Below are 25,858 nucleotides of genomic sequence, written 5' to 3' on the forward strand. Positions count from 1 at the left end.
TGATGACCAGTGTTTTTGTGGCGCAATTGGTTTGTGTGCTCAGCTAGTAACTAAAAGGTCGGTGGTTCAATCCCATCCAGAGCATCCAGGGATGTGTGTTTGTCACCATATCCACTGTCATTTTGCCTTACAAAATTAAACTTCTCCTTGGCCCTACATGGGTTTTCTCTTAGTAATACATATTCCTCTAGTATTTCAAAGACATACAGGGAATGCTGACTGAACACTCAAAATTGACCATAGTTATGAGCGTCAGACAAAAGACAGACTGAGGCCATCAGGGTCAATTCTCACACCAGCATGCTTTACTGCAAAAAATACACCCTCTTGATAAATGATCTCAGTTTATATTCTTTTTCAGGAGGAAAATGTGGTGTTATTGCAACTTTTTACATTTTTTACAATACCCATCATTTTCAAACTTGGTCGGTCGGTTAAACTGAATTTTGAACCTTGTAATTATGGTGACTTAGAAAGTTGTCAGTGAAATGAACTTTGTAGTATGGCTTAGAGAAATTTGGTGAGGAGCGTGAAGATTCAAATGAGAATCACCAAAAAGCAGATCGGCCAAGAATTACAAGCTGCTGGAACACAGGTGTCAGTGTCCTCAGTCCAGCGTGATTTTGCATCTCCATGAACTGAGAGGCTGCCGTGCATGAAGGAAGCCCTTGCTCCAAAGGCGGCACCTTAAGGCTCGACTGAAGTTTGGTGTTGATCGCATGGACAAAGATAAGACCTTCTGGAGGGAAAGTTCTGTGGTCAGACGGAACGAAAATCGAGGAGTTTGGCCACAATGCCCGGCAATATATTTGGAGGAAAAAAGGTGAGGCCTTTAACCCTAAGTACACCATGCCTACCTTCAAGCACGGTGGTGGTGGTATTATGCTGTGGAGCTGTTTTGCTTCCAATGGAACTGGTGCTTTACAGAGAGTAAATGGGATAATGAAGAAGGAAGATTGCCTTCAAATGCTTCAAGATACACTAAAGTCATCAGCCCGAAGATTGGGTCTTGGGCGCAGTTGGGTGTTCCAAAAGGACAATGACCCGAAACACATCAAAAGTGGTAATGTAATGGCTAAATCGGGCTTGAATTAAGGTTTTAAAATGGCCTTCCCAAAGTCTTGACTTAAACCCCATTGAGAACTTGTGGACAATGCTGAAGAAACAAGTCCATGTCAAAAAGCCATCACATTTAACGGAACTGCACCAATTCTGTCAAGAAGAGTGGTGAAAGATGTTGTATCTCTGTAAAACAACTTCAGGAGCAGGTTAAGAAAGAGGGAGACCAATTTCAAGGAAATATGTTTATTACCAGACTGATGGAAAGAGCTCAAACGGCTGCGAACGCAGTCTATTCGCCGCAACTCTCTCCGAACAAACAGTTTGTGCGTCTATTTATGTGAAAAACATGATGCTATACAGAGAAGATAACAGAAAGAGGGTGTGGGCTGATACGCCCGACATCCTGGCCGGACATTTGGTCGCTGGACGTTTGGTCGCCCGGAAGTCTGGTCGCCCGGACGTTTGATCGCCCGGACGTTTGGTCGCCCGGACGTTTGGTCGCCGGACGTTTGGTCTCCGGTCTTTTGGTCGCCAGTCAAATGGTGAAAGAGAGTAATTACTGTTGAAAACAGACTCAACAAGAGTTCAATATCTAAATATCTACTGTTGATTCATGAATCATTTCTTGAAGCCGTGAAAACAAATGAAGACAAAGTAGTAGTTTTTTAATCGCTTGGAGTTCGATATACGCAGAAATATACACCTGTTAAATACATTTTAATTTTAAATAATTTCCCAATATTTCAGGAAATATATATTCAAAATGATTTTCTGATAACCTTAATTCAAAGACTAATCTCAATGTTTTCTATGCTGGTATAAATTTGCTGGAGTAGTATTACAATTTCCTTAGAGTAGCCACTGTTATAACTACTTTTTTTCTTCTGTCATTATAGTACTTACTGTTATAACTTTTTTCTTGTCACGTACTGCGTGTGTTTGGCCGTAAATAAATGCTCTTGTTATTCTAAAGGAATGTTTTTATCTGTAATGGGCCGCATATAGCCCGCGGGCCGAACTGTCCTTCGGCCAAACGTCCGTTTTTGGCAATCCGTCCAGTCACCCATACACACATATATAAGCACATATATACATACACATAGATGTACGTGCATGCATACGGTAGATCCTAACAGCCCTTTTTTTGTTAAAGAGCCTAACAGCTGATGGGAGGAGGGATCTGCAGGAGCACTCCTTCCTTCAATGAGGGTGCAGCAGTCTATCGCTGAATGAGCTTCGGAGGGACTCCACAGACTAATGCAGGGGGTGGGAGGTGCTGCCCATGATGGCAATCATCCTGGTCAGCATCCTCCGCTCTCTATGTTCCTCCACAGAGTCCAAAAGACAGCCCACAACAGAGCTGTCCCTCCTGACCAGCTTATTCAACCTGTTCATGTCCCTCTCCGTGCTCCTACATCCCCAACAGACCACTGCATTAAACACAGTAGATGTCACCACAGAGAGGGTAATGCTACCGGCCTGAAGTGGTTTGGCTCCCTGGGGTTCTCAGTCCCTGGAACTGGGACCACACAGGAAGTTTTCCACAAGGTGGAGACCTTCTGCAGACTGAGGCTGAGGTTGAAAATATGCAGAATCACTTTGCCAAGCTGATCCGCACACTCTCAGTAGTCTGGAGCTGAGGCCGTCTGGACCGGTAGCCTTCCTTGCCTCGATCTTCTTTAGCTATTTGATCACCTGATCGACAGTAATGCAGAGAACGGTGGAAGAGGGGAAGGACTATATAAGTGTGTGTTGCGTTAACCTATTTGAACCACTAGAGTGTAGTAGTGAGTAGACTGTATCAAGAGAGGTGTGGGGTGTGTAACAAATTCAACACTTGAACGATAAGAGAAAATAACAATATGATTACTATAAATAAGGTCAATTGGGCTGTAGGTTGGTGGAAAAAAAAAAAAAAAAATATATATATATATATATATATATATATATATATATATATATATATATATATATATATATATATATATATATATATATATATATATATATATATATATATATATATATATATATATATATATATATATATATATATATATATATATATATATATATATACACATACACATACATATATATATACACATACATACACACATACCCACATAGGCACACACACACATACAGATACGCGCACACACACACACACAGATACGCACACACACACACTCACGCACACACATAAATACACACACACACACACACACACACATATATATGAGACAGCAGGCTGCGTCGCACGAGTTAAGTGATGATTTGGAATGAATTGTTGATGGTGATATAACAGTGAAGAGAATCAAAGGGCTGGGAGTGATGCATGTTGCTAGTTGCAATGAATTGTGGATGACTGGGCTCAAGTGTCGGACAGCACTGTTGTTCGAGCTTTCGTCAAAGCTGGAATCAAGTTCCCGGAACACACAACTCTGACTGACAGTGGAGCATACCTAGCATGTTAAACGCCCAATTCTTTATATTAATAGTTTTGCTCATGCCGTCTTAAAAAAAACACACGCTAGCGGCTGGCATAACAAACTCTAGTACCTTTTCAAACAAAGCATCCTATGTATTGAAAAAAAACCTGAAAATATACATGCGAATGAGACTGCGCCCTATCACGTGGTGTGTTTTATAGGTGGGAAAATGCGGTACAACGGTATAACCTCATAGGGTCAATAGGTGAATTAAAGCATATGTTCCTTTAACTTGTATGAGAAAACTGCTATTTGAGTATGTATAATGATGTGTATAGCTTCTCTTTTTTTCCACAAGATTTGTTTAAAACTGGTAGTTAGATGTTTATAATGTGTATTATCTTATTAAATGTAAGGACATGCCAACTAAGCCTAATAAATGCAACATTTATGTTGCTATTTGCTGAGTTACTCTTTAAATTCTTGTTCACTCTAATTCCCTGTAAATTAAAAAAAAAAATAGGTGAGGAGTACATCCCATCAGTATCGTGAATCTAATGTTTGTTATGCGGGTCCACTGCAGCAAATGATGCAGTTGTTCGTTTAGCAGAGAAAATCCTGGGTAATTTTCCAAAAACCTGCACTTTCACGCTGCACCAAGAAATCGTGCTGCAATTTAAATGCAGGCTAATGTGCAAAGGTTGACATTGGCAAGTAAAATTTTGCAAAATTGTTGCAAAGAAGAGTCTGAAATGTATTTATTTATTCGATTTCCATGCCGCATATCCCCACAAGGCTTGCTGGGGTTGCTGGAGCCTAGTACAGCTAACCAAAGGTGCCAGGTGGGGGATATTCTGAATTGGTGGCCAGCCAATAGCATGGGCACAAGGAGACAACCATTCAGGCTCAGACTCATACTTAGGGCAAATTCATAATGTTCAACCAGCCTACTATGCATGCTTTTGGATGTGGGAGGAAACTAACGTATCTCGAGCAACAACAACAAATATCTACTTTTGAACCAATAGAAGAGTAGGAATATTCCTAAACATATAAAGATCAATGTAAATTCCACAAATTTCCAGATCAACGAGTCTGTTTATTACTTGAACAAACAATTTGTATTGTTGTAGGTCTTTTATGGATGGTAGGTAACCAAAACCTTATCTCTATGGTGGAGTTCATCATGAGGAAGAACAATGAAATAAGATTAGAAGTAAAATAAATATAAGGTTACATTGTGCATGGCAAATGAAACAAAACAAAAATGAACTATTTGCATGAATACTGTCAAGAGAGAGAAAAAGATGTGAACCGAAAACAGGAAACTTCCCATTTACTTACAAATACCAGCATGGCAATTTTCTTAAACTGTATGCAAACATGTCAGTTTCAATATCGGAAAGCTAATATGATAAAAAAAGGAGAAAATTCTATTTCAATAACTGCAATCTGTAGAATGGGACTGTGAAATCACCTGTCAAGTAGAGAGGGTTTGAAGAGCAGCAGATTTTAAAATTAAAACTCTCACACAATATAAAAGTGGATTGTATTCTACATAATCAGATTCAACCAACGAAAGGTAGCTGACATTCCAAACATATAAAGCTGTATTCGTACTAACACTTTCAATTCAATGTTGAAATTAATTTTTCGTGACAATGTGTAGACAAAACACTGCAACAAAGACTACAACCATAGGTGCCCTATATTTAAGAACTGAATAACCGAATGTTACAAGTGCACTTGAACAGCCAAAAACTGAGCAAATTAAATGCAGGCTAACGTGCAAAAGATTGACCGAGGCAACTTACATTTTGGAAATTTGTTGCAAATCAGAGTCTAAAAATCTATTTACAAACTCATTTGTTTTGTGTTTTGGAATTATTGTTGGGGTTGTGATTTCATGCAGGAGGTTATGGTGTTTGCACCATTACAAGGTAGTCCCCCCCAAACACATTCACAGTTTTTCTTAAGATGATAGTTTACATTTTTATACATGCCAGTCCCTTGCTGAGGTTACGGTAAAGAAACGTTACTGTAGGCATTCAATTTACATGGCTACAGTGTCTGTTTGTTGGTCTCTCTCAATTCGAAACTAGAAAAGACATTTGCAATATTTACAAAGCTTAATAACATTGTTTCACTTAAGTTACTTTAGCTCAACGGCTGCCTCCCAAATATTTCCATCTTAAAAAGAAAGGCTGAACATATAATTACTAAATATACATGGAGGGATTAAATTATTTTAAGACACTAAATTTATCATGTGAATAAAGGGCGTATGCAGGTTAATTTCATGAATCCTGAGGTTCATTTAAATAGCTTTGAAAGTCTTTTTTTAATGACAAAGTTGTTAGGTATGACCTTATTGACATTTTAAGTTTATTTTTCTAGGGGAAAAAAACTGCCGTTCTCACCCGAGTACGCCACCTGATAACATTCTTAATTGTTATATAGGCCCAGGGTTCGTACAGTATCCAGTGTCGTTTTCTTTTTTTTTAATAATGTTGAAATTGTGACAACAGTAGACGTATTTGGTTTTCATATGTATTATTTTTAACGATATTTGTGCAGTTTTCCAAATTAAATCTGGCTAAAATGTCACGCAAATGCTCATCCTACAAGGAGGTTTTTCAAAGGAAGCCACAGCTCAATCCATCAGCCTATTATATGTGTTTGATTCCTTGTGTTGAGGAATGACTATGGTTTTCAAAAGCAGCAGGACAGGAAGAAAAATAATTCACTCGTTACCTGGCAGTTGATAGATACTTATTGAAGTCAAAGCTAAAATACTAAATAAAAAGGAACCTTTGTAAAATTTCACTGAAGAAAAAAAAAAAATTTAAGGGCCTTGATTTTCCACTTTGGATTGCAAATAATCAATCATGGCTTCTCTGTGCTCCAAATGACTAGAAATACTACCTGAAATACTGATTGGATTCACAATACAGTTCTTATGCTATTAAGTTAAATGGTTTTATTTTAATTGATTTGTATTTATTTTGCGATAACATTCATAAAGTTGGAAATGGGTAATCGCTTTTATACATTTTCCGAAGTTGTCAAAAAAAAACACGTTTGGGTGGGGGAGAAAGAAAATTGAGACAAATGAATGAAGGAATACAGCAGTAAAACAAGTGATATAAATAAGACGGAGCAATGCTTAAAGCAGTTGTGATCACCGATTAATGATGGCATTCTTCAGATAAACATCCCTCCATTAACTGTGACAGGAGACATCAGAGGAACTGCTGCTATTGCTGTTTGTTGTCTGGGCCCGCTTAATGTACAGATTTAGTAATTTCATCTGAAAACAAAGAAGAACATAACACATTTATGCAAAATTGACTAGTAGGCAGTTAAAATGACAATTGACTGATTGTATCGTCGAGTAAGGTTGGCGTCATTTTGTACACTTTCTGATATCTTAGGTCATTAAAGTTGGACCAGTTTAGTAGACAACATCCGCCTGTGTGGAAGTGTGGAAGGAACAAGTTTTTGTCTTTGTTTGGTCTGATTTGATCGTATTTTTACGACTATAAGGCGCACATAAGTCTTACATTTTCTCCAAAATAGACAGGGTGCCTTATAATCCAGTGCGCTTTATATATGGACCAATACTAAAATTGGTATCACGATAAAATAAAATAAATCAGTCGATAGGACACCTACGGCAAGCAGCCCCCGACTCTACTATTTTACCGAAGAAAAAGTACTGCACAGTGACTGCTGGGATATAGAGTTCTTAATACACCCAGTTCTTCAATACACCCAGTATGATGGCAAGCGCACTAATTTGGTGCTCGCTGTCATTTCGGTTGTATTTAACACAGAAATCCTGCCGCTAGATATTGGCGTCAACAGAGCATTCAAAGCTAGACTCCGAATTGTATATATATATATTAACTCGGAGCTTGCCGTCATTCCCGGAGGCTCGATCAAGGAACTACAATCAATCGCTGGATATCGGGATCAACCGGCCTTTCAAAGCAAAGTTGCGAGCAACATGGGAGCAGTGGAGAGGGGACCGGGCGTTTTGGAAGACTTATTTGAGCAATTGTTTAATTTGATGGTTTTGTGGGTGATGAAGACGTGGGTACATTGTAAAATGGCTAAATAAATTACAACCGAACTCAGTTTTGCTTCCGTTGCCTTTTCAAAAACGTGTTTTTAGCGTGCGGGTGTAGCATGCTTTTGGTGCATGTAGCACCAAATTAGTGTTGTTCCTCTTTAGCTTTGACCTGTAATTGTCCTACTGATCTAAAGATGCTTACCTGGATAGGCAAGAGCGGATTCATTCATTCTATCAAAATAATAATAATAACAATAATAACGATAACAATAATGATAATAATAATGATAATTGTACTGATAATGATAATACTGATAATGATAATACTGATAGTAATAATACTGATAATGATAATATTAATAATAGTAGTAATAATAATAATGATCATAATCATCATAATAATAGTAATGATGAAAATAATGATAACAATAATAATGATAACAATGATAATAATAATGATGACGATAATGATGATAATGATGACGATAATGACGACGATAATGATGAAAATTATGATAATGATGATAATAATAATGATAATTGTATTGGGTGCTAAAAAAAAACTTTATGAAAGGGGGAGTACCTTGCTTCCCGTGAGCTGTGCAAGGTGAGGTTTCAGGTCCTCGCCAATTACAGAGTATATCGCCACCAGACAGAAAACGCTGGCCTTCCGAACACTGCTTTCTGTGTTGTCATATCCCTGCAAAGAGACCCAGATATTATACAACAAATCCTGCATTGCCACATAAACGAAAGAAAGACAGTTGTAAGTGTGGAATAGTACAAACAGGTTAACCAAAATCTGGATCGAAAGTCCATTTTTAAACAGGAACTTGCAAACCACAAACAGGAAGGCCGGAAATTAGGAGTGAACCATTCATATCAAGACATATTTTCAACCTCAGCTTCAGTCTGCTGAAGGTCCCCACCTTGTGGAAAACTTCCTGTGTGGTCCCAGTTCCAAAGACTGCAAACCCCAGGGAGCCAAACCACTTCAGGGTGGTAGCATTAACCTCTCACCTGATCAAGAGATTAAAGAGAATCATCCTCAATTACCTCAGCCTCCCAATGAATGCAGAGCTGGACCCTCTGTAGTTTGCCTATCGTCCAGGCATTCCTGTGGAAAATGTGACCACCTACTTGATGCAGAGGTCTCTTTCACACATGGAGGACACGGGGAGCACGGTGAAAATGATGTTTTCTGACCTCCCCAGTGCGTTAAACACTATTCAGCCGGTCCTACTGAGAGGGAAACTGGAAGAGGCTGGAGTAAGGAACCACCTAGCCGCATGTATCATAGACTTCCTCACTGACAGACCAGTCCTTACCCAGGACTGCACATCAGATGTGGTAGCTTGAAGCTTACGGTAGGTCTTAACACTCAGCCATTTGTTTTGTTAAAGAGCCTGACAGCTGATGGGTGAAACGATCTGCGGAAGCGCTCCTTCCTGCAATGAGGGTGCAGCAGTCTATTGCTGAAAGAGCTTCGAAGGGACTCCACAGACTCATGCAGGCGGTGGAAGGTGCTGTCCATGATGGACATCATCCTGCTCAGCATCCTCTGCTGTCACACTTCCTCGAAAGAGTCCAAAAGACAGCCCAGAACAGAGCTGGCCCTCCGGCTCATTCAGCCTATTCCTGTTCCTCTCCGTGCTCCCGCATCCCCAACAGACCACTGCATAAAACAGTGTAGATGCCACCACAGTGTCGTAAAAAGTCATCAGCAGTGTCTTGCACACTCCAAAGGACCGTAGAATCCTCAGTAGGTAGAGGCGGCACAGTGCTCTCTGGCCCTTTTTCTACAGGGCATCTATGTTTGTGGACCAGACTGTTGAGGTGAACACCCAGGTACTTAAAATTCTCTACGATTTCAATGTCTCTACCCTGGATGTTCACCTGAGTGGTCTGCTGAGGATTCCTCTGAAAATCGATAACCATTTCCTTTGTCTTACTGGTGTTGATGTAGAGGTGGTTTTGCCTACACCAGTCAACAAAAGCTGCGATGACTCCCCTGTACTCCAGGTCGTTCCCGTCCGTCAATCGTCCAACTATAGTGGTGTCGTCAGAGAACTTCTGGAGGTGGCAGGTGTCTGTATTATGTTTGAAGTCTGATGTGTAGAGGGAGAAGAAGAGTGGGGAGAGCACTGTTCCTTGTGGTACTGGAGTCTCACATATTGTGGTCGGTCAGTGAGGAAGTCGATGATCCATGCGGCTAGGTGGTTCCTTACTCCAGCCTTTTCCAGTTTCCCTCTCAGTGGGACCGGCTGAATGGTGTTGAACGCACTGGAGAGGTCACAAAAACATCATTCTCACCGTGGTTCCTGTGTTCTCCAGGTGTGAAAGAGACCTGTGCATCAAGTAGGTGGTAGCATCTTCCACACCAATGCCTGGACGATAGGTGAACTGCAGAGGTTCTAGCTCTGCATTCATCAGGGGGCTGAGGTGATTGAGGATGATTCTCTCCAATGTCTTGATCAGGTGAGAGGTTAATGCTACCGGCCTGAAGTGGTTTGGCTCCCTGGGGTTTGCAGTCTTATTTTCAGTTGTCTGCAGCAGCTAGTCTTTATTAGGTTAAGATAAGAATAACTGTCCAACCCTAAATATCAATAACACGTAAAGGCTGGTCGTGACATTCGGGCACACTTTTGATACGATATTAAATGTTGGCAGGATATCCCAACTTCGACTTCAAAGCTTCTTCAATTTTTAAACACACACGAGCAAAACGTGGGAAAACGCTGACTCAGATGGCCAGTTAGAAGCAAATCAATGTCAAACCTGCAAGAGTCCAGGTATTATGTCTATCAGCAGTTGTATTAGAGAGTCTTTAGCAATCCGTTCGATGACTTTGGTTTCCATCTTTATGGCAGCCAAGTTGATTGGGTAATCAGCTGTCTGTACAATTGGGCACAACACCTTGACACATTGTTCCGGATGGATAGATCCAGCCAATGTTGACGCAGCCTCCTCAGCCGCTCGCACCACCTTTCTCAGAAGAGAAAAACAGAAACGAAATAGCATTTAGCCAAATGCAGAACAGGTCATAAAAATTTGATGGTATTTCTGGTCATTTGAAGGGTCCTTGTTTTTAATGCATTTCCAGTGCAAAAATCAGGCATAGTGTGGACAATACAATGTGTGTGGCTGCTAGTGAGAGAAACAAGCATACCCCAAAACAAAAGTATAAAATAAAACCGCAGTTTGTTGCTCAGTTTCAAAAGTACAAGGTCCTTCAACACTTGGGTTAGGTTTGTTTGCTTTTTGCCTCGTGTCCCTCCGAGCTTCCCTTCCTCTCTTAACCAGTACTTCGTAATCAACTCTTGCCTGTCTATTTAAACCCTGTGTCTTGGATAGTCATGGTCAGATTGTCTGCCTTGTTTGCTTCATGCCATGTTCCCATGCCATGCTCCATGTTCCCCCATGTCTTCCATGTCAGGTTTGATTTTGTTATTTATTGCTAAGTCCTTGTTATTTTCTAAAGATTCCTACCTCTCATCTCATTTTCTGAACCGCTTTATCCTCATTAGGGTCATGGGGGGTGCTGGAACCGATCCCAGCTGTCTCTGGGCCAGAGGCAGTGGACACCCTTATTCGTTGTCCCGCCGATCGCAGGGCACAAGGAGAAGGACAACTATTAACACTCACACTTACCTGGGGGCAATTTAGAGTATCCAATCAGCCTGCATGTCTTTGGAATGTGGGATATATATAGGCTGTTTGGAGGGAGGGCAGCTGAGACGAGTCTCATATTGCAAACTCCACACAGGTGGACTGACCTGGATTTGAACCCAGGACCCCAGGCCAACGTGCTAACCACTTATCCGCCGGGCCGCCTTTGAGTTTTGTCCGCAGAGTGTGCAGACTCCCCCTAGAGAGAAGGTGAGAAGCTCGGTCATCAAGGAGTAGAGCTTGGAGTAGAGCCGTTGCTCTTCCGCATCGAAAAGACAGATAGGTTAGCTCGTGGATCTCATTAGGACACATCCTGGATGCCTCACTCTGGGAGGTGTTCCTGGCACATCTCACCGGTAGGAGGCCACGGACCGACACACTGGGGACACTATGTCTCCAAGCTTGCCCGGGAACGTTTTGGGATCCTCCCGGAAGAGCTAAATGACGTGGCTGGAGAGAGGGAAGTCTCGGCTTCCCTGCTGAAGCTGGTGAATCTGATGACCCTGCGACCCGAATTCGGATAAATGGAAGAAGATGAAACGAGGAAGACCAGCTGTCGTCGGGAAAAATGCAGACTACACTCTAGCTAGACTGGTGGCCAGTCAGTTGTAGGGCCCACAAAGAGACTAATGAACATCCGCACCCCAATTATAACGCCACCACTCATACGCCGGGCCGTCTGGCAAAAGCATACTGAACGTAAAAGCAAATTCATTTTGTTGTGGGGTTTGAATAATAACTAAATAAAAAAATAAGAACCGGAATGAAAAAAGACAAGGGGTTATCCAATTAATACATTCTGTGGGGCACAATGTACCTCTTTGTGAGAATCTCTGTGGGCCTCCAGAGTCTTCATGATGGTTAGCTCAGCATAATTCTTAAACCGAGCTGGTTGATTCTTTAATATTTCTTTCAATACACGCAGGGCCAAGGCTCGGATAGTATGCTAGAAGAAACAAGAATAAAAAGCTTTAGAATATAGAAGAAATATTGATCCATTAATAGGTCTACATTTCATTGTAAGTCTTTTAAAATAGCTCTGCTTAAGAGTTTCTTTTAAAAGAAAAGAACAAGTGAAATTCCATAGCTTTGACTTTAAGATTTTTTCAAAAACACTCCTAAACAACTAATTGTTACAGCGTAATAATGACAAAAAAGCGGTCCAGGACCTCTGAATTTTGGCCTCACTGTGTTCCGGGACTTGTTCGGGCTGATTTAACATCTTATTGACCTTGTTATAATCAACTTGTAAGCCGGGCCATACATGCTGAGTATTACATTCAACAAGACTTGTTATAGGTTGCGACAACTGGGTGTTTTTTTTTGTTTTGTTTTACGCAGTTATGTAAATAAGTGCGTTGACTTTAAAATAATATGTGGCTGGGGGGGGGGGTACTAATGGTGAAGACAGAGGTCAGGTTGGACCGGTTGTCAACCACTTGGGCTATGTTAAAAGTTTTGGGTCAAGAGAGAAATGCAATGTGTGGATAAATAAAATTTGGGCTACTTTTGACAAAAAGCTTCCTTCTTTCCCCTTCTTTAAGGTTTTCAACCTAATCACTTCCTATCACCATAAACTTCAATAAAATTGTAAAAATGGAGGAAAAATTTGAGTTGTTCATGCGTTGAGAAGATCGGGGCCTTTTTCAAGTTGCGGCAAAAATTTAGGGAATTACACAACAATTTGACAATGCTGTTAATGGTACATGGAGGGTAATTTCTGCTAAGTGTCCTTAACAATGAACTCTAAGGTGATTTAGCTTACATCTTTGTCGCCCAATGTCTCCAGCAGGAGGAGGAGAATAGTTTTGAAATGTTCATCCCACACAGCTGGGCTGTCATCTCTGGTGATCTTGAGAAGCTCCAACAGAGCACCTTTACGTTCCTCAGAGCGTTCATTGTGATTGGACAACTCTTTCAGCAAGTCGGCAACCATGTCTGAGTTGTCTTGACCAACTATTCACAGAGAATGAATGACAAAATAATATTTTCTCTCAAAACAAATTACAAAATAGCATCGAATAGCTGAGATTTCAACCTAATTTAGTTTACAGAATTAAACAGAACAGAATAATTCTCATTACCAACATACATCTCTGTAATTTGTGACATTTTAATGAATTGCTATGCATACTTTTTACAACCCAAGTACTGTGAGTATACTTTATTGTACTTGCATGCACACTAATCCCCAAATGCATTAACAGTAATTATATATTTAAGAAAAAAACTGACGTTGTTCATAAATACAAACAATTTTTGTTATAGTGGCGAGGACCTTTGATCAATGGTCTGAATTTCTTTCAGAAGAAACTCTACCTTAATTGTGAGTGGTTAGAATTATCCAAGTCATTAGAAATTAATGAACCATCAAACATCACAACAGAAATTACTTTGATGGAAAGTAAAACACAGTTGACAGTAACATTTGCAGAATGAACACACCTTAAATTACATGTGTATAAGAGCACTGTTTTAAACAATCATAAATACATTCAATCAATTTCACGAACAGCTTATCCTCATAAGAGTGATAGCAAGAGCACAATTCTTAACTATGGGCACCAGTTGGGGGACACCCTGAATCAGTGCCCAGCCAATTGCAGGGCACAAAGAGGCGGAAAACCATTCACGCTCACTCATAACTAGGGGCAAGTTAAAGTGTTCAACCAGCCTACACTGCATGATATTTGGGATGTTGGATGAAACCGGAGTGCCTGGTGAAAACCCATGGAGAACATGCAAACACCACACAGTGAGGAACGACCTGGAATCAAACTCTCAACCCCAAAACTGTGAGGCTGATGCACTAACCCAGGGGTAGGGAACCTTTTCCTCGGGAGTGATACGTATGTGCCTATTTTGATGGGTAGATATGGCTCTGTTCCAATGTTCCCTCCAATTTGTTATATGTCTGGGCATATAGGCAAGCTCCCTAACCACATTGAGCAACATCCTAATTGCTCGCTATGGGCACACACCAGTATCACACCTGGTATTAGCTGTCAGGCCCACGGCTAGAATGGTGGGTGGTTGCGTCTGTCATCCAATTACAGGTCCATTACCTGATGAGCTAATCAGTGGAAGGTGCGGCTCATCACAATCAGGGAGCTATTTAAGCCACCCAGAGCTGAACCACGGCGCTGGATCGTCTTAATCAGTTCACTTTTAAGTATCTTCTCGCTTTATCTCTTTGTCTGACTCACCTAATCTCCTAACTATTGTTTTGTGCCCATGACCTTCACCAAGCTCACAACCATGGATCACGTACCACGATCACAATCTCAACCACACATCTCGTACTTTTGCTTTGAACCCCTCTACGGACCTCTCGGCTATCGACCTCCACACTACGCAAGACGATGCCACTATGCTTCTACCTTTGTACCTTAACCTGGCCCTACCCAAGAAACACTGAAAATAAAGAGAAAATTCCACGAGCAAAGTTGTCTTTGTGCCTGACCACAATCATAATACAGGCAGGTGCATGTCTACATAGCTGTCAACATATGTTTCTCCCGTATTTTATACGTTTTTTGATTCATTTAAAATTGTCTACGCCATTTGTAAAGATTTGTAAAGGATTTTTTTAAGTATGTTTTTTGTTGAACCGATCTCATTTTACCAATTTCGAGTCTATTCAGCGACGTCACGTTCCCTGGACTAAGACAAAAACGTCATTGTCGACTGCTAATATTGTTATAGTTTAAGTATGATATTCCCCTTTGAACCCCCCCCCCCCCCCCACGTCACTATATAAATATAACGCACCGGCAACCAATTTACCCAGACTGTCAGCGTCATACAGCGACATCTACAGATTCTTAAATTTAGTGCATACTGATTAGACATTTTTAGACTAGTAACAGCGCCCTTTTGAGAAAATATGTACTGCGTTGCATTTGAATGGTTTCTATTATCGCCTATTGCGGAGAATTGCAATCATTAGTAAGGGGAGCAAATGGCCGAGGTTGACAGGTACCGTATTTGCTCGCATGTAAGCCGTATTTGTCGGACAAAAAAAATGATGACTGATTGAGAGTATGGCTTATATATGTGACATGCTAAAGCAGTGGTTTTCAAAGTGGGCGGTACCGCCCCCCGGGGGGCGGTGTGAACTTTCAGGGGGGCGCTGACGAATAAACAGGCGAATGGGGGGCGTTGAAATAGTGAAGGGGGCGATGGAGCAATTACAGTAAAATGTGACGTTGGTGTTTGTAGAAAGACCGGAAAAATTGATTGTCTGTAATAAAAAGTCGACAAAAAACAAGCTTTATTGAAACAAGAAACATTGTCTGCTCGAGCGCTCACGAGCAGCGCGCATATACCGTATATCACTAATTGTCGCGAGTTTATCGTCGATGCAGGCGACTGGGGAAACCACCACCATCCAGTCAGCCGCAGAGGAGCACACAATAGCGCGCCGGCAACGCTTACCCACAGACGTATGCGCACAGCGACCAGCTTAATGCATCAGCTATCAATTTTTATGATTCGAGGTGAACTGCGCATTGGTCTATTAAAAGAAACGAAATTAGCGAATAATATCTGAGGCGCCTGTCTTCTATTTATTTAAGCTTCGTTCGTTGGAAAGGGGTAAAGAGGGGGGCGTTGGCATTTTGGCCCGGCGGTGAAGGGGGCGGTGGCCAAAAAAGTTTGAAAATCACTGTGCTAAAGTGTATAGTGTTCCCTCGCTTATCGCGGTTAATGGGGACCGGGACCACCCGCGATAAGTGAATTTCCGCGAAGTAGGGATTCCCCTTCAAAAGTGCGTAATTTGAATTTAATTCCAAAAAAAATAAAAATAAAAAAATAATAATATTTTTTTTTACCCCCCTGTATACAGTCCACCATATAGAATATGGGTAGAGAAAACTGTAAAATGTGTTGATTCAATGTAATATTTGTATTTTATTTTTTTTCCCCCAAAAAATCTGCGAAGCTCTGAGTCCGCGATAGCTGAACTGCGAAGTAGCGAGGGAACACTAATTTATTAACGATCGCATGTTGGGGATGTATATCGATATTTGATTATTGATGCCTTGATTCACATACCACAACTTTGGATTGGATGTATATCGTTATTCGATTATTGATGCCTTGATTCCCATACCACTAGTTTGGATTGGATGTATATATTTATTCGATTATTGATGCCTTGATACACATAGCTTAAACCACGGGAGATTTTCTTCATAACAGTAAAGTTGGATTGAAGAAGCAACAACGAATACCTGTACTGGTGATTTCTCCCTGTGTTTCAAGATTAATTGCAGGGTACAACATGTGCGCAACAAAAAAAGACATCCACGGAACTGCAAGGAGACTCAGACGAAACACTAACACATTAACACCATGGCACCATGACGGAAGACATTGGTCGGTAAGGTAATTTATTTCAAAATAGAGAATAGATAAACAGATAAAACGCTAAACAAAATTTATTTTGACGTCCATGAATACAATTCAAGAAAAAATATATATATCTGACATAAAATGTGAAAAAACTCACTTGTATCTTGTACCTAGGGTGCTGCTGTCTTACTTAGTTAAACATGCTCTAACTGGCCAGACGCAAGTCTTTTTCATAGTTAACGCTTCTTGACATGCATAGAAAAAAAATTTATGTGCTTATTTTGTTTTTACAATTCAGGTTGGATTTTCTTTTGTGCGTTGCATTTGTTTGCTGTGAATGGAGAACAAGAGAGTAAGTCGAAAATTAAATATGCGTATATCTTAGAGGGAGCAATGCACCCCGCTACTTTGTGAACTAAACCACTAGTGAGAGAGCCGAGTCCCAACTGCACCAATAGTAGTGTCATGTCAGCACCGAGGCGTCGACACTACCTCTAGCGCTGCTTTAATCCATTTTTTTTCAAATTATATATAGAGGACTTAATAGCACACTGGTGACCACAGCGTCTAACATTTGCCCATCCTGAAATGCCTAATGCCAGCTTTGATCATTAAAAGGTGGACAGGGTCAGTTATAAGGGAGGACAGGGCTGTTAATGATGATTAGTAAGAGTGAACACATCCTAAATGTACAAGGAGGATAGTCATTAAGTCATCTCTAAATAGTTTTGCATAAATGGTAAATAGTCAAACATCTTTACCAGGAAGCATCATCGTGTTTTCAGGACTTTCCTTTCCTCGACCTAAAGGGAAGAGTGGGGGAAGCAGACATGAAGATGGAGGATGGGATATTCTGACAGCAAGAATAAAATGTTTGCTTGAGTGACAACAAAGGGCTATACGGGCTAGTGGGTGAACGAGGAACAATGTTGACCCAAAAGCGCTGAGGCAGGAGAGATGGTGCAATGGTGCATAGTGTAATTCTCGACTACCAAAATTTAGGGAATCAAAAGACAAAATAGCAAACTAAAGAACATGGAAAAATAACATACTATGGGAAGACGACAGAACACAAAGTGAGGGATGACCCTAAGACAGACATGGGTAAACAACGGCCCGCTAGGCTTTTTAATCCGGCCCGCCCGACGTTGTTCAAAATGTTTTCTTTTTGCCCCAAGATGGGACCGTCACGCGGAAGCCAGTGGCAGTAGCTCTGTCCACTTATGTTTGTTTTTCATGTTTTACAGACCCTCTATCTTTTGTTAAAGTACATTTGAATTTCTCTTAATACATTCCTTTTTTACTTTACTTTGTACTTTATGCTTTTAATTTACTTTGTACTTTATACTTTTAACTTTACTTTGTACTTTATACTTTTGACTTTAATGATCAGTGATGAGTATGTTAATACTTGAGTTATTTTTTTTGTTTATGTTTAATATGTACTGTTAACGGATGCAGTTTTTTATCTGTCAAATTTTTAAAGTCAATGTGGCCCTCGGGCCGAAAAGTTTGCCCACCCCTGCCCTAAGACATATACCGTATTTTCACGACTATTAAGCGCGTCGTATTTTTAGCCGCAATGTCAATAACGAGTTCTATTTCTGTATTTTAAACACAAAAAGGCTGCGCCGTTCCTTTAGCCGCAGCCAGACATGGCATAGATATTTATTATGTATTGATGAATTATGGCGCTGTCAATGGAAGCAGCCCCAGATGCTATTTCCAGTGCTGGGATATTTAGTTTTGTCAATACACCCAGGATAACGCGAACACACCAAAAACAGGTTTTTAAAAAGGTAACGGAGGCAAAACTGAGTTCGGTTGTACATACTTTATTTATTTTTACAATGCACTCACTTCATAACCATCAAAACCATCAAAGTTTTCATTTTCGGTGTCTGAATTGAACAATTGCCCATTGTGGGCATATACAAAAATACAAGTACACAAGTACAATTATCAAGAAGTGTATTTATCAAATGTTAAGATTATAGGCATATGAAAAGACTATACCGTAATCCCTCGAATATTGTGGTTAATGTAGACCAAATAGGTTCACCCCTATTATAACTCCTATTTTTTTTTTTCTTGAGTGCGGAGTCCTAGAAGCAAGACTGGCTTCTGCTTACGCGTTTCAGCATGGATTTTCATTTTAATGAACTCTAAAAATATATATGATTTTAAAATAATTAAAAGCAGAAAAAAATCGAAGTGAATTCACGATAATCGAGGGAAGACTAATGTATGAATATCTAAATAATATTGATAAATATACAAATAAAAAAATATGTAAAAACTTTAAGTACTGTACCCAGTGAAAAAAGTTATTGGAAGCTTTAGTCCAAGTCCTCTGTCAAATTCGAGAGGCATTGAATCATCGAAGGAATTTTCATGATGCCCCAATGGGACGGCATGAGGAGCTTTTATGAGAGGTTTTTGGCGCACAAGGAACATGGTGATGGAGAATTGTGACCACTGTTTCTTATTTTTGTACAGATATTGTTTCGTACAAAATGACGACACTGTAAAGATGATTCCCAATTAATTTATGTCGTAATGGGGTGCTACATGGGCATACTTATTGCACACCTCGCCCAGGACGCTTAGGAGGCATTTTCAAGGGCGACCCGCAATTCAAACAAAGCTGGAATAGGCTCAGGGTTGTCTTCTTCCACGAGGTGATGTGGGCAGAGCCAAATCCAATCCAAATAAAAAAGGAAACGGCAAGACGTTGTTTTCCTCCACAAGGTGATGTGCGTGATGTGAATTTCAATCCGAACAAAACAGAAAAAGACAAGAAGTCGTCCTCTGCCTTTTATATTATTCAACGCGTCATTCTTCTTTTCCAGTGAAATTTTGCTTCTTCATCTGCGCCGAGTTGTGTGCCGGTGCCCTGACTTCCACCATTTTACATCTCCTGTCTTCTGCTTGCAGGTTAGAGTGAATTTTGATATTTTTATGAAGATCTATGATTTGGAAACCTAATATAAAATACTGCGATGTAATAAAGCTGTGAATGTTGAAACCACAAAGTAGTGAACGATGACAGTAGACAGATATCATGTCTCTGTGCTTGACTAGGTTAGGGGTTGTTGGTTTGAACAAGTCCTTGCCGATGCGTAGTGCTTGAAACAACAACAAGTTCACTGTGGATGCCTTAGTTACATGTAAAGCGGTCCGGTATTTGAGGAGAAACTCTCTCTGGTGAGGAGTGCCTTGTTAATGCTTGGTTGGACTTGCAATGCTTTCAAAGCATGTTTGAGGATCTGCACAAAACTCTCGGCCAAGCTGTTGGTTTCCAGATGATTGGAAGCGAACTTGATGTCTTACATTCACTAAGCTTGTAGAAATTTAAACAATTTTGGAAACAAACCGGTGTCCCTTATTGGAGACGAACTGTGCACGGGCTCCAAAACAGCTAAATATGTCTTGTTACTCCTAACTTGTCTTTTCAATATGATTAAGACTCACAGTGCAGTAGTTTTGTACGTTTGCTCATTGTATTGTTCAGTAGCGTCAGTCATTTCTCTTATGTGCACCCAGTGTACGCTTTGAATACAGTGTCTGATGGCTGAAATGGAACGTGTCTCATTCATGTTGTGCACACGTGACACAAGCGATGCTTTCAATCCAGCCTACAATGTACAACCTCCTTGAATTAATTTTTCTTAAATATAATGAAAAAAGAATAATATGAACTTACAGTCACGAAACTGCTCCACATCATCATCAAAAACTGCCTCCTTAAGGGCACTTTTGTCGTAGGTACAGATTGTTTCTCCGTGGCCGTAAGGAGAAAACTCTCGACTCCGTGGCCCAGAGAAAGAGCGTGGTGATGGTGTATTAAGTAGTGAAGTCTTGTTGTCCAAAGCTGTGCGACCCCCTTCTGGAACATCCAAGCCAAGGCGTGCATCAGAACCAGGGTTGGATGCTATTCCTTCTTTTCCAGCCTATAAAGGCAGAAAAGACAATTTGAAAAAGAAGTAGTGTTTTTATGCCACATCTTTTCATGGAACGTGATTGGTCTATAACACATGTATCAAAGTGGCGGCCTGGGGGCCAAATCTTGCAAACACCGCATCATTTTGTGTGGCCCGGGAAAGTAAATCATGAGTGCCGACTTTTTGTTTTAGGATCAAATGAAAAGTAGATGTATTTTAAATATCCTGATTTTTCCCTTTTAAATCAATAATTGTAATTTTTTAATCCATTTTTCCGTTTTTAGTTGATCTATGAAAAACTGAAAATTCAGGGCTTTTAATCCATTTATAAAAAAAAAAAAAAAAATCTAAAATTATATCTAAAATAGTCCGGCCGCGTGAAATCAAGTTGACGTTAAAGTGGCCCGCGAACCAAGCCAAGTCTGACACCCTTGGTGTATAATAAGTATACAGTCGACCCCTGCCTATTCGCAGTTCAGCATTTTCAATTTACTCATTCGGAGATTTATGGTATATACGTATATATTCGTTGGAGTGAGGAAGTGCGTGACGTATCTCCAGTGCTTTTTCATTTCTATCATTAAATATCTCGTGCACCCATTATTCAATATGGTTGGTGAAAAGCAAAAGGCTTCTAGTGAGGGGGGTGCAAGTAAGAGGCAAGCCATTTCATTTGAAACGAAAGTGGCAATAATAAAGACGCTTAATGCGCGTGAGAAAGTGGTGAGGGTTGCACAGGAATACAACTTAAATCGTTCGACCGTCAGTACCATTTGTAAACAGAAAGATCGAGCAGCAGGACCCAAATATTGAACGTTGCACAAATCAATTGAATGATGCCATACAGTGCTACTGCATCTAGTAAATCTCTCTCTCTCTCTAATGTATGTATACAGTATCTAATGTATGTATACAGTACTGTATGTATTCTCTCCATTTTATTAAATGTTTTTTTTCGGTACAAACCAATGCTGGTTACTTATACAAGCCTTAAACATACAAATGCACTTATATAAACCTTCAATATACTTATATAGGCCTTAAACATAAATTAGGGATAACTTTATTCATCCCGTATTCGGTAAATTTTGTTTTGACAGTAAAGAGAGGGTGAGAATTCAAATACTACAGGAAAGGCATAGTTACACAGTTACAGGTTAGATGATAGAGTTGCAAAGGTAGCAGAAAAACAAAGCAAAAGCTTTATTAGGAACTATTTATCCACAGAAATATGGTTAGAATTTTAGTCGTCTGGGAGAAACGTTTTGTCTGAGGGACAATGGGTGTGGCTTATACATGGGGGCGGCTTAGATGCGAGGAAATATGGTAATAAAACAAGAGATCCAGTAGAAAAAAATATAACTCACTGCATCATCTCGCTTGCCTTCACGTCTAATTGACTCATTCAGGTCCTCCTGGCTACGATAGCTAAAGCTCTGGATTGCCTCAGTGACACCACGAAGTGAGCTGTAAATATCCTCCGAGTTCATGTTCTCGGTGTCGTACTCCATCACACTAGCATAGAACCAGACAAAAAAATAGAATAAAATGGCATGTTAGTTAATCAAGATTTGGGCAGGTTTATACTAGTTTATAGACTTTCTAATGTATTGAATATAAGCACATGCAAAAATGGTCCCTGGATGACATGTGGAATATATAATAAATGGGCACAAACTAATCTAATATCGAAGTGAATTGAATGCCTTTATGGTCAAGTACAATGAGATAGCGTCATAGCATTTTCCCATCATCTTGATAATTAAATTTAGGGTTCAATATCATATGATTTGTATTATGACATCAAGTCTTTTAGGCATGTGGCATTACCAACAACCAATAGTCATTGGCCTTCCGTGTGGAGTTTGCATGTGTCAGTTTTCTCCGGGTACGGCGGTTTACTCCCACATCCACAAATCACGCATGGCAGGTTGAATGGAATCTCAAAACTGTGATTGTAAGTATCAAACGTTGTTTGTCTATTACTGCCCAGGAATTAACTGGCAAGCGGTTAATGGTATCCCAAGACCCCTGCCCATAGATTCCTTAGCTAGGTTCCATGCACTACAGGATAACCCCTATGAATGATTGAATAACCAGAAATATCCAAATAATATAGTAGTAGACTTGTAAACAATGGCCATTCAAAATTCACAGTCATTGTAAAATAGTAGTCTGAGACTGTTGTGACAAAAAAATCTGAACTTGTTTTTAAATGAGAGCAGCAGTGAAATGATGTTTTTTTTCTTTCATCTTTTAAAACTCTTCAGATGAAAAAGTAGCAACTGTGGTGAAATGCAATATACAAGCAGCCAGACAGTGACATGCTAAACGATATTGGATCCACTTTCACCATTTTTTTTTCTCTTCCCTCCACCTAATTACCTGGGTGAGGGTGCTCTACGCATGACCCTGAAAGAAGAGGCAGCAGGGGTGGAGTTAGGCTGAGGAGGAGGAAGAGTTGGGGCAGGGGCTTGCTTTGCCAGTCCGTCAACACCCCAACCCCATAACCGACTGTTGCCACAGCACGGCCGAGAGGGAAAGTCGTACAGATAGATGTGAGTATGAAGAATGAAATTAAACAGCAGGAGGAGACCAAAAGACGAGGCAGGAGGGTTGTGGGGTTAATAGGAGAAAGAGAAAAAGTGTGCAGAAAGAGAAAAGTCAAAAATATACCAATATTAATAAAATTTATATTTAAGATTAAAATATTGTATGGACATTCACAAGAAAATAGTTTGGAAATGCCCAGTGTCCAAACTTTGACACTCAAAGGTAGCCAGTATGCAGTAGCATGAAAAGGTTTAGCATCCTGGGTGTGCTCAAACCATTTTATCCCATTGTAGGCAATTCAAAAAATAAAACAAAACAGCATTGAAAACAATATTATTACTTAAAATTCAAATTACATTGATATCAGACAGATTACAGACTTTCAAACTTTGTAATCACCTATCGGAAACCTTAATTACAAATTCACCTTATAAAATATTCAACATTCTATAACTTGATTAATGTAAACTTACAGCCTTATAAGACTTATAGTCTTCTTTACCATAGGACTTCTGCATTTTAAATTGTGCTAGACATGTATTCATTTGCAGTATGGATATTGATGTGCTACAGTGTGCACATTATAACCCAAATTTAAGAGCAACTTAAGCAGGAACGTATAGCCCTGCTAGTGCGTCCCAATGGGGGTATGAGAATGAGGTGTGTTTTCCAAGGTAACAAACCCTTAAAGAGACAACATTAATCATTATTTGACAGTGATAAAAAAAGGGGGAGAGGACAAGATCATTTAGAAGTGCACTGAAGGAGGCTTCCGAAATATGCCGAAAGACGCATTTCCATTATAGCTTTTTGCAAAGTATCATCATTTTCATTTAAGGTTTTTAGAAAAAGTCGAGTAACTCTCGTGAAGTCTTATCGCGCAGGAGTTTCAGTCTCCTGTTCTCAATTTGGGAAAACGTGACAAGGTATGTTATGTCTTTGCATTGTGCTCTTGCTATATGTTTTAACATTGAAATGTCTTAGAAGCATAAAAAACTTTTAGTTATTATACAAATGTTTTCGTCAAATTTGACTTGTTTCCATTACTATTTATTTCCTGGAAATTTCATTTTTCCGGATTACTAGTCGTAAAAGAATTTCAAGACGTTTACAAGAGTAGATATCTACTGACCATCCAATCACTACTTGGTGCAGAATGAAACCCAGTTGAAAAAGGATGAGCACAAACCAAGGTACATGATTACAATACTTATAACAAATTGAGGTTTCTTCCATTTTTATGCAAAACTTAGCGACTGTACCTTGGAGACATTCCTCCATGTGAGCAGTTGGTGGGAGAGGTGAGTGGACTTGTTCGATTGGGTGTGTGGCGAGCTGCCATGCGACCAATGCTGTTGCTTGGAGAACCCTATAAACATTGACCAAAAGAATTCATTTACTTTTCAAAATGTTTTGAGATTACAAAAGCTTTTTATTTGCAAATGAGTGCTATGAGATGCGGAAAAGATCCAAGTTACCAAATCCCAGAAAAAGTAAATGCATTTCCTTATCCGTTATTTTATTTTTAACATATTGTCATGGATAGATTGATTTTCACTTTAGAACCTCGGTACAGTCTACTGGGCTTTCATTGGCTTTCTCACAACAACCACCATACATGTTTCAAGATTCTCTCTTATATGCCTGTCAACCTCAGCTAAATGATCACCTTATGAATGATTGCATTACCCCCTTTTAAGCGAGAAAAAACGTACAAATGCAATGCGGTATATATTTTCACATACACACACAGGGCACATAGAGCAAACAATCATTAATTCATTTTCTGAACCGCTTTATCCTCACTGTAAAAATTCTAAAATTTACTACAAAATGCACGGCTTTATGACGCGGCCAGGTCAAAGGCAGGTTATCGCGATAACCGCATATATTTCCCCCCCTCTGCTAATGCGGCTGCTTGCTTGCTACTTTATCACGACTGCAAACGTCACACCTGCAGTCTTTCCTTATCTCTGGTGATTTTACCCATGCTTCCTTGGCTTCTACTCTCCCCACCTTCACTCAGTATGTGAAATGCCATACTAGGGACCATAACCCTGGACCTGCTGTAAAAAGCACTGCTCGACTTGGAAAAAATTCAATTTACACAAAAAGTTATGGAGGCAAATAATTTTGAAGGTAGAGGTACGATTGTATTACTGTATATTATTGAAATTGCCTCTAAAATAGTGTTATGGAAGAATGCCATATTTAATCATTAGTGTTCACCGGACTTACCACACTGGCACTGCCATTACTTGAGTTCTTCAGGTGGTTGTGCAATAATTTGGTGGCACCGTCCTGGAATGTTTTAGGCAGAGCTCCTAGGAGCATTGTAAACTCTGGTGTGTTAAGTTCAAACAATGATATCAACACGATCTGGGCAGCCTATGGGAAGTGGGACACAGAGGTAAAAGGCACAAGCAGTTAATGATCCAAATGTACTGTGAACACTTAAAAAAATGAGGTATTACCCACATACTTAATATTCTTCACCTAATTGAAATTTAATTTAAGCACTATGAGCTCATACCATTTTCTGAACCGCTTTATCCTCATTGGGGTCGTGGAGCCCATGCCAGCTGACTCTGGGCCAAAGGCAGAGGACACCCTGTATCGATGGCCAGCCGATCACAGGGCACAAGGAGACGGACAACCATGTACTCTCACACCCATACCTAGGGGAAATTTAGAGTGTCCAATAAGATCTCTTTTCCTATTTCAGACTTTCCCCTATCTTTTTATTTTTTTCTGCTATGAAGGGATGC

At 40.0% G+C, this 25,858-nt stretch overlaps 1 protein-coding gene across 37 annotated transcripts in view; it reads right to left on the reverse strand.

Moving 5' to 3' along the window:
* Positions 1 to 4,572: 4,572 nt before the first annotated feature.
* The window catches only part of clasp1a (cytoplasmic linker associated protein 1a), a 68,545-nt gene continuing 47,259 nt past the window's right edge, over positions 4,573 to 25,858 (reverse strand). For 21 of the 37 annotated variants that reach the window (XM_077728317.1, XM_077728314.1, XM_077728308.1 and 18 more), the window contains 11 exons: positions 25,329 to 25,478; positions 24,353 to 24,459; positions 22,923 to 23,051; positions 21,905 to 22,052; positions 20,300 to 20,546; positions 17,355 to 17,396; positions 13,004 to 13,194; positions 12,056 to 12,184; positions 10,348 to 10,554; positions 8,153 to 8,269; positions 4,573 to 6,804 (listed from right to left, as the gene is read on the reverse strand). In XM_077728317.1, the coding sequence (XP_077584443.1) occupies positions 6,718 to 6,804; positions 8,153 to 8,269; positions 10,348 to 10,554; positions 12,056 to 12,184; positions 13,004 to 13,194; positions 17,355 to 17,396; positions 20,300 to 20,546; positions 21,905 to 22,052; positions 22,923 to 23,051; positions 24,353 to 24,459; positions 25,329 to 25,478 (1,554 nt within the window). In that variant the 3' untranslated portion in view covers positions 4,573 to 6,717. Of the gene's footprint in view, positions 6,805 to 8,152; positions 8,270 to 10,347; positions 10,559 to 12,055; positions 12,185 to 13,003; positions 13,195 to 17,354; positions 17,397 to 20,299; positions 20,547 to 21,904; positions 22,053 to 22,922; positions 23,052 to 24,352; positions 24,460 to 25,328; positions 25,479 to 25,858 lie in introns of those variants that run through there. The other 16 variants (XM_077728327.1, XM_077728326.1, XM_077728325.1 and 13 more) reach the window with 4 other exon arrangements.

Source organism: Stigmatopora nigra, chromosome 11 (genome assembly GCF_051989575.1).
Source record: "Stigmatopora nigra isolate UIUO_SnigA chromosome 11, RoL_Snig_1.1, whole genome shotgun sequence".
Taxonomy (NCBI): Eukaryota; Metazoa; Chordata; class Actinopteri; order Syngnathiformes; family Syngnathidae; genus Stigmatopora; species Stigmatopora nigra.